This window comes from Elephantulus edwardii, unplaced genomic scaffold (genome assembly GCF_000299155.1).
Source record: "Elephantulus edwardii isolate Elephantulus edwardi_28Jun2011 unplaced genomic scaffold, EleEdw1.0 scaffold00213, whole genome shotgun sequence".
Classification (NCBI taxonomy): Eukaryota; Metazoa; Chordata; class Mammalia; order Macroscelidea; family Macroscelididae; genus Elephantulus; species Elephantulus edwardii.
The window spans coordinates 4,188,285-4,198,077 of NW_006399963.1; the positions used below are offsets into that span (position 1 = coordinate 4,188,285).

Below are 9,793 nucleotides of genomic sequence, written 5' to 3' on the forward strand. Positions count from 1 at the left end.
ATGTATATACGTATCTCTGTGTATATGATTATGAAACTGTGTAAATCCTGCTAACCAGTACCTTCAATCTTGATCCAACAGGATTTATTTTCTTCTCAAAGTTCAAGTAAGTCAAAAAGTACATCTCTCCAGCCCAGCAAACTCCCTACATCAGTCTTGCTTTTTGATGATGATGAAGAGGTAAGCTTTGTTATTAAAACAACAGATCACTAATTTGTAGATGAGTAAATAGAAAACTACAGTTGGTGTGGCTTTAGGCAAAAAGTACCAGGAATAGTAAAAAGGACTACAACCAAACCATCAGCACTTTATACCAGGAAAAATATTTCAGAATCTCTCTCTTACCTAGTGCTGCTTTAATAGAGAGACTACAAGTGAATGGCTTTAATAAATAGACATTTACTCTCACAGTTTGAAAAGTTGGAAGTCCAAACAGAGTACCAGCCCTAAGGAAAGACATTCTCCTTGTGTTTCCTGATTTCGGAGTTTGCCATTGCAGGAACCTAGGTCTGAAGAGTATACTCCGCTCTTAGCTTTTCTTTTTGATAGTACTGAGGTCCCCTCGTCTCTGATCCCTTTTCTCTTGTTAGTTAAAAGATATTACTCATATGCCTGTATACACAGTGCCATGCTCCAGGGAAACTCCCCTTACATTGGATTAGGGTTGTGGTGGGATCACGGCTGGTGCATCCCACTCTTGGGCTCTGGTGATGTAGTCCATCAGGAGTTTTACTACCAACCCAGAGGCTAATGAGCTTCCCTGATGGTTTGAATCCACTGAGAGAAGATAAGCAATCTCCTCCCCTACAATTTACAACCTCAGCAACACAATAGAGGGTCAGCCATGAGTCGGTTCCAACTACGCAGCAGTGCTTCAATTTGTTTTGTTGGGATCTTTTTATATCTTAACCATAATCCTCAGGTGTAATCATATCACTTCTACATTAGATCCCTACGGTCTTGTATAGATACATAGTTCTATCCAAAAATAGTCTTTTTATCAGCTACACAATGAGAACATTAGATTCTTGACTCAGTTCTTACTAAAGGCTTTATAGATTTTAAGTATGTGTGTTTTAGAAATACTTAGAAAGTAAAATTTTGTTGCCTTCATTGATCTATAGAGAATGTCTTGGGTGGAAGTAGACAGACAATAAAAGCTGTATTCTTTCTTACCATCTTACCTGTTCTGCAGTGTTGTACCTCGGCTAAGCTCGCAGACTTTGGAATCGGTCCCCCTGAGTTTATATCACAGCTTTATCACTTGCTATAGACCAGGAACCTTGGGCAAGTGACATTACTCTTCTGGGTCTTATAAGACTTTGCAGTATCTAAAAATAGTTTTCATTGTGGTATTGAAAACAATCAACTCATGTAAAGCATTTAACTTTTGTACCTGCCACATATTATATATGTATATTATATATGGTAGTTCTTTTGACACCAACTACTTATCCTCATCACTTTTCTTACTTTAAGGATCTCTTTATATTTTCACATTTCATGACTATTCTCTTGCATATTATTAAGAGCATTTGTTCATCCTATCTTGTTGTTATGTGCCATCGAGTCACCTGCAACTCATAGCAACCATGTACAACAGACCTAAACCCTGCTCTATCCTGTGCCAGTCTTACTGTCTCTGACACATCTACCCCAATTACCCCAGTCACTGAATCTCATCAAGGGTTGTCCTCTCCTGCACTGTCCCTCCTCCCTCCCAAGTATGATGTCCCTCTCCAAGGACTGGGACCTCCTTGCAACATGTCCAAAGTATGTCAGATGAAGCTTTAGAATCCTTGCCTTCAAAGAAGCATCCTGGTCTCACCTCTCCAGGATAAACATGTTCATTCTTTTAGCAGTCCATGGTATATTCAATATTCTTCTCTAACACACAGCTCAAAGGTATCAATTCTCCTTCTGTCATCCCTAATCATTGTCCAGCTCTCTGATGCAAGCAAGTGATTACAAAGACCATGGCCTGTATCAGGCACCCCTTAGTCTCCAGACTGACATCGTTACTCTTCAGTACTTTAGAGAGGTCTTTAACTGCAGACTTTACCATTGTAATACGTCTTTTAATTTCCTGGCTACTAGTGCCAAGAGTGTTGATTGTGGAGCCAAGCAAACTAAAGCTGTGAACAATCTCAGTCTCTTCACCGTCCATCATGGGCCAGTCGGCCCAGTGGCGAGAATCTTTGTTTTCTTGATATTGAGCCTCAATCCATACTGAAAGCTGCAGTCCCTGAAATTCTGCAGTAAGCCCTTGAAGTCCTCCTCAGATTCAGCAAGCAGGGTTGTGTCTTCTGCATAATGCAGATTGTTGATGATTCTTCCTCCAGTCCTGATGCCACATTTCTCCTCATAGATCCCAGCCTCCCAGATAATCTGTTCTGCATAAAGATTGAAAAGGTATGGAGACAGGACACATCCATGGCATACACTCTTCCCAATTTTGAACCATGCAGTGTTTCCTTGCTCTGTTCTGATGACTGCCTCCTGGTCCAAGTATAGGTTTCATATTAGCACAATCAAGTGTTCTGGGATTCCCATTCTTCTTAGAGTCAGCCACAGTTTGTTGTGATCCATATAGTCAAACACCTTTGCATAATCAAGGAAACACCAATAGACATTCCTCTGGTACTCCCTGCTTTCAGCCAAGATAAATCTAACATTAGCTACAATTCTGGTAGTTCTCTGTTGATGTACTGTTCCAGTCATTTTTGGATAATCTTCAGCAGAATCTTGCTTGCATGTGATATTAATGATATTGTTCAATAATTTCCACACTCTTTCAGATCACTTGCATCCTATCTTAGATATTCTAATTGTTTTGTTCTCATTCTCTTAATAAAATTATAATAGATAATTTTACTGTGTTGTTTGCAATAATTTCAGATAACATTGAGCCTTTAAGATCAGTTGTTAGAATGCTAGTTATTTCATTTCGTAACATACTTTTAAATATGTATTGTGTCTTTGCAATCAACTGGAAGCACAGTTGTTTCTTTTCTTGGTTCCAGGCATATGTCTTTGTAGATGTCAAAGAGAAGAGAATGCTTCCTGTTTTCTCTTCTTTAAGCCATTGCTAACTCCCGCTGTACTTCTCTCTTGCTATTTCCACCTTGTAGGCCTTCCTTAATGATGATAGAAGGATGGCCAGGTTTTCTAGTTCTACTTCTGTAGCCTTGTCCTCACATGTCTTCCCTTCTCTCCCAACTCTTCTCCCTTTGAATTAGTACCTTTGGAGTAGTTTCTTTTATAGGTGGAGGATGCAATAAGAAAAAACTATAGACTATTGAAGAGCTATACTTAAAATGAGGAATGATATTTACTAATATTTTTATGATTCTTCCTAAAGATGTTATGTTCTGTACCTGACGAGAGACTTGCTACTACAGTTGACATGGAAGAATGTGTTAATATTTTAACCATATTTTATGTGTATGAAATTGTCAAACTTTCTGTCTTTGGCTCTCCAGGATAATCTTTTCGGGACTATAGCTGCTAAGAATCAGACATCATCTCTGTTAACTCCAAGTCAAGAGAAAACAAAACTCTCGGTGCCTTCTAAGAAGAAAGTATCTGCCTTACTGTTCAGCAGTGATGAGGAGGTGGGTGTAGAGTTCTTCTAAAGAGGAGACAGTGTTGTCTGAAGGGATTAAAGATTTGTGGCTGTCCAAAACAGGGTGGATTTTTATTTTTTGCAATCTGTTTTATACCTAGTGATGTTCAATCATCAAAGAATATGCTCTCAAAATATTTTATTTAGTAAAGTGTAGTAATTTACAGATTAATCTTTTTCAAGTGGTTAAGAAAATATATGACACCGCCCCCCCACCCCGACTTTACTGATGTTGTTTAGTGCCAGTGCGGAGACTTGCCTCTTGCTCATCTACAACAGACAAATATGCTGCCTCCTATATTGTCTTTATAATCTCTTCAGTATTTAAGCCTATTTTTTAAACTACTATGTCAGTCCTTCTCCTTGAGGGTCATTTCCCCCTCCTGAATCCTTATTTTACCATGTGTGATGTCTTTGACTGAGGCCTGTTTCCTCTCGGTAAACTTTCCAGAGTATGTGGAATTAAGTCTTACCATCCTCACTTCTGAGGAGCATTCTGACTGTACTTCTTCCAAGACACATTCTTTTTACTCTTCTGGCAGTCAGTGATATATTCAGTATTCTACACCAAGACCATTTTCTTCTTCCTTCTTAGTAATGACTTTTTGCATTCTTCATGAACGATATTCTTGATATCTTCTCACAGCTTTTCTGGACTTTGTTCATTAGTGTTCAAGGCCTCAAACCTTTTCCTGAGTTGGTTTTTAAATTCATGGGCGATAGATACAAGGTCAAATTTTGATTCTTGTAGATATGATTTAACCTTCTTTAGTTTTAATTTGAACTTGCATATGAGCAGTTGATCATCTATTCCACAATCAGCACCTGGCCTAGTTTTTACTGCTGATACTGAACTTCTTGAATAGATGTATCCTGTGCATCCCATTAGGTGAAATCTATGTGTATAGTGTGAGTTTATGTTTCTTATAAAAGGTATTTGCTATAAATAAATCATTGATTTTACAGAATTCTATCATTCTATCCCCAGCCTCATTTCTGTCACCGACAACTGATCCTTCTTCCCGATTCCCAACTTTTGCATTCCAGTCACCCATTATTATTAAGGTATCTTGGTTACATGTTCGATTGATTTCTGACTGCAACAGTTGATAGAAATCATCTGTTTCCTCCTTTTTAGCTCTGGTTGTAGGCACATAAATTTGAATGATAGTGGTATTAACAGATCTTCCTTGTATGTGTGTGGACTGCCAAGAAAACAAATAGGTCTGTCTTGGAGAGGGTGAAACCAAGTCTCTCTTTGGAGGCTAGGATTTTGAAGGTCTGCCTCATTTACTTTGGACACACGGCCAGGAGAGATCAGTCCTTGGAGAGGGACAGCATGCTTGGAAGGGTGGATGGACAGTGCAGGAGAGGGATACCCCGGATGAGATGGATTGATACAGTAACTGGGACTATGGGGGTTGGTGTGTACGAATCAGTGTGACTGGCTCAGTACAGGGAAGGGTTCAGAGCTGTGCATCTCAGGAGACTCAACCAATAACACATTCTGTGAGGTTTAGAAGCAGGAGTGGCATCCTCTTCCTAAACAGCTTGCCTCGGGAAACTCTATGAACTTTGATAAATGTCAATAGTTGTAGAGGGGCTTCAGGCCTTTTGTTCATAGGGTCACTATGAGTCATGCTCTACTCAGAAGTAATCAACACCACCACCACCAAGACAAGAATTCAAAGCATCAGTTCTTCATTATTCTATGCCATACTCCAGTGTGTAGGTGGCAAGTGAATATGCCTTCATTTAGATGAAGTGACTGTAGTCCTCAAAGCAGTGTCCTTGTACTTTAGCATTTTTTAAAAAGTATAGAAATAAAGAAATGTTCTCATTTTTTCAATTTGTTGTCATTCAGTCATTCATATTCACTTTGTTTTATAACATCACATACAATTGTGCAAAGCTATCATTTACCTTGACTCATGGAAACTTCCCCGTACCTTCCTTTACCCTTCATCCTTACTATCCATTTGCTAATCTCTGCTTCCACTCCATCTGCACCCCTCCTAAAGTCATCCATCCACCGGATCATCTCTCCCCAATTGTTTATATCTGTGTATAAACCTTTCCTTAGTCTTCCTCCCTTCATTGATCAATAATGCATGTCCTACTCTAGATTTTCCTTGCATCTACATAATGTCTGATCATTCATTCATTTCTGATTGATCTACCATTCACCTATTTCAATACAGTGTTCATTGCCTAGCCATTTATTTTCTGCTTTTCCAGTCCACTGCTGCACCCCATCACCTGCCATCATATTTTATAAAAATGGCCTTATACATGATTTATCCGTTTGTAACTGAGTTATTTTACACAGCATAATGTCCTTTAGACTCATCCATGCTGTGCAGTCTTTCACAAGTTCCTCATTGTTTTATAATGCCATGTAATACTCCCTTGTGTAAAAGTACCAGTTTCTCTAGCAACAATAAAAGGAAAACATTAAAAAAAAAAAAAAGTACCAGTTTCTCTATGCATTCATTTTTTTGATGAGCACTTGGGCTGCTTCCATCTCCTACCTATTGCAGTAAACATGGGTGTACGTACCTCTATTTGCGTCATAGTCCTGATTTCTTTAGAGTATATTCTTAGTAGTGTCTTAACTGGATTAAAGGAGATTTATATTTTCAGTTTTTTGAGGAAATGCCAAACTGCCTTCCACAATTATACTGTTTTATAATCCTATCATCAGAGCATGAGAATGCCAATTTCTCCACATCCTTGCCAGCATTCGTTGTTTGCTATGCTGTTGAGCTTTACTATTGCTGCTGGCATGAAATGGTATCTTATTGTTTCATTAGCATCCCTCTATTAGCTAATGAGAACTTCATGTGTTTGTTGGCCATCTGAATAACTTTGGTAAAGTATTTTCATATCTTTTGCCCATTTTGCAATTGAGTTGTTTGTGTTTTTCTTGTTGAAGTGTTAAGAATATTCTATGAACTTTAGATACAAGTCCCTTACTAGATATGTCATTGCCAAATACTTTCCCTCAGTCTGTGGGCTTGCTTTCTACCTTATTGGAGAAGTTTTTGGTGCACACAAGGATTTCATTTTTTTTAAGGTCTCATTTATCTATTTTATCCTCTCCTGATTGTTCACTTTTGGTTATGTTTGAAAGCTTACACATGTTATAGGTTAGGATTTCTAAATTTGTTTCTGTTTTTTCTCTGATGATCTTTATAGTTTTTGTTTTTATACCTTGGCCCTTATCTACCTTAAGTTGGTTTTTGTGTATGTGTGAAGTGTGGATATCGTTTCCATTTTCTGCAGATATATTACCAGTTTTGCCAGCACCACTTGTTAAAAAAGCTATAGTTTCCCTACTTAGTGGAATTTGTCTCCTTGTCGAAGATCAGTTGACCGTACATGAATGGGTTGATTTCTGAGTTCTTGATTCTGTTCATTGGCCTGTGTCTTGACAAGGCACCAGTACCACATCTTTAGCACTTTCCAGCAGGTCCTATGTCGCTTATTTGCCCAGTGTAATATAATATGTCTCCTGAATTCTTGACTGCTGTTACTTTGGTGTTAGCTGTGGATACATTTATCTTGATGTTGTTTATTTGTCCTGTTGTGAGAATTTTTGTTTTTTTATGTTGCAATGTAATCCTTGCTAAAGGCTACAGTTTGTAAGTGCTTCAAGTCTTCTACATTTTCAGCAAGCATCCAAACTATATAGTGTATGCTTATTCAAATAAATGAGATAAGTCTTATTTTATCTATTTAAAGTTTGTTGTTTTTCATGACTCTGTAGTTAGACATGGTAGTGTAATGTACAAGCTTAATTCATTCAAAAGTTGTACTGATAATTGCTATATACTGTAGTAGGCAAGATAGGAGAGATGCTGTGTTAGATAAATCTGAAATTTGCTAATTTTATTACTTTTTTAAGTTACCAGACTAACTTTGAAAATAAAACCATACATTATACTTTGCTTTACTTACTGAAAAATGAATTTATGATTCTTTATTCTTTTTTAATAAAAGCAGTGTTAGCATTTATTATAGGAAAATTAAAAATATTAGCTGATACTAGGGATCAATACATGTTGAATAAAGAGGTGTAAGGTACCAGAATGTGACTTTCAACCTTGATTTTCTACTGAAAGCAACAGGAAACTTTAAAAGGTGATCCACCAGATGCTCTTCTGGAGAAGGAGGAGCAATCTCCTCCTGTACCAGTCAGATCCGATTTGACAGTACACACAAAAAATAATAAAATTTTTTAAAAAACTTCTCCAATAGAGTAAAAAGGGAAGCCACAGATTGGGAAAAAAATATTTGGTAATGACATGTCAGATAAGGGACTTATATCCGGAATTTATAAAATACTTGAACACCACAATAAAATGAAGGTAAATAATCCAATAGAAAAATGGGCACAGGATATGAACAGACACTTCACCGAAGAAGACATTCAGATGGCCAACAAGCACATGAAGAAATGTTCAAAGTCCCTAGCTCTAAGAGAGATGCAAATCAAAATAACTATGAGATATCATCTCACCCCAGTAAGAATAGCAAAATATAACAGAACAGCAAGCAACAAATGCTGGCGAGGATGTGGAGAAACTGGAACTCTTCACTGTTGGTGGGAATGTAAGATGGTGCAACCGTTGTGGAAGGTGGTGTGGCGCTTTCTAAAAAAATTGCAAATAGAGATACCATTTGACCCAGCAATCCCATTACTGGGAATATACCCCAGAGAGACCATGTCTGCCATCCAAGCAGATATATGCATACCCATGTTTATTGCAGCTTTGTTTACAGTAGCAAAGAGTTGGAAGCAGCCTAAGGGCCCATCAACAAACGAATGGATAGAGAAGCTGTGGTATATCCACACAATGGAATACTACACAGCATTGAAAAACAAGGAACTCATGCAATATTATTCAAAGTGGGTGACCCTGGAGAACATTATGCTGAGTGAAATATCTCAGTCACAAAGGGACAAATACTGCATGGTGCCACTGTTGTAGAATGGGTCTGACATCAGGGTGGGGGTATGACAGAAAAAACTGGATAAATTATGTATATTGTATTGAAACAGATGAGGGAAAGAACAGATTAGAAGTGATATATGATTGAGTATTGTGGTTAGCACAGGAATCCAGAATTAAGGTTGCATAGAGAAGTGTACTCAGGGTGGGGGGAAGGGACATGACATGGGAATTGTATACTAATGAAGGAATTCTTTTCTCTCTTCGGAGGGGGAAGCGAGCTGGTGGGGAGGGGTGGGAAGGGAGAAAATTGCGGCAATGAATGAATGGAAATCCAAAACCTCTGTAAAAAAAGAAATTATTTAAAAAAAAAAAACACCAAAAAACTAATGCATACCAGATTAAAAAAAATGTTAAAAAATAGAAAAAAAAATTTTAAAAAAAAAAAGGTGCTAGTGCCTGGATCCCACTCCTAGATTTTTAATTTCATTATCTTTAGGCATGGCCTTATCACTGATATTCTGATATTCTATTTTGTGGTCACTATTGAACATCAGTATTTACTGTTTAGGGGCTATTTCTCAAACTTGGATATGCAAACAATTTACTTTGAGGATCATGGTAAAAAAAAGAGTTCTGATTTAGGAGGTCTGGGTGACCCCAGTGATTCCATATTTTTAACAAACAGATGCTACTGGTTTGTGGACCTCACTTTTAGTTTACTAAGTTTTTAGACTCTAGACACTGAAGAACAAGCAATCAGGTATTTCTGGATGAGAATGTTGTTGTTAAGTGCCATCGAGTCACAGGCGTCTCATAGCGACCCTATTTAGGAGAGTCCTCAGTGCTTGGGTGTCTTTCATCTTCTCTCCAGGTTCATAGGGTTTCTGGAGGCAAGCTATTATGAAAGTGGATGTCACTCCTCCTTCCAAGCTTTTTTTCATCGGGGAGCTCCACCCCACTCTGTCTGCTTTGGGTAGCCAACCATTAATGCTTTGCACCCAGTCATGAGACACCCTCTCATAGAGTAGAAACCTTTATTTCTTGGTTAAGGGTTGTTGTCTCCCTACAAAGATGAGAGAACAACCCTGGATGAGAATAGCCAGGTAATATTTTATGAAATCCTTAAACTTTGTTGTAAAAGCATCATTGGCAACTGTCCTTAAGTGAATTGAATGAGATTTATTTATATATAAATATAATTTTATATATA

At 37.8% G+C, this 9,793-nt stretch overlaps 1 protein-coding gene across 4 annotated transcripts in view; it reads left to right on the forward strand.

Annotated features, from left to right (window-relative positions):
* Positions 1-9,793, forward strand: part of FAM21C (family with sequence similarity 21, member C) — a 156,768-nt gene that overhangs the window by 78,479 nt on the left and 68,496 nt on the right. For all 4 annotated transcript variants that reach the window (XM_006897713.1, XM_006897714.1, XM_006897715.1 and 1 more), the window contains 2 exons: positions 82-180; positions 3,483-3,614. In XM_006897713.1, the coding sequence (XP_006897775.1) occupies positions 82-180; positions 3,483-3,614 (231 nt within the window). The remainder of the gene's footprint in view (positions 1-81; positions 181-3,482; positions 3,615-9,793) is intronic.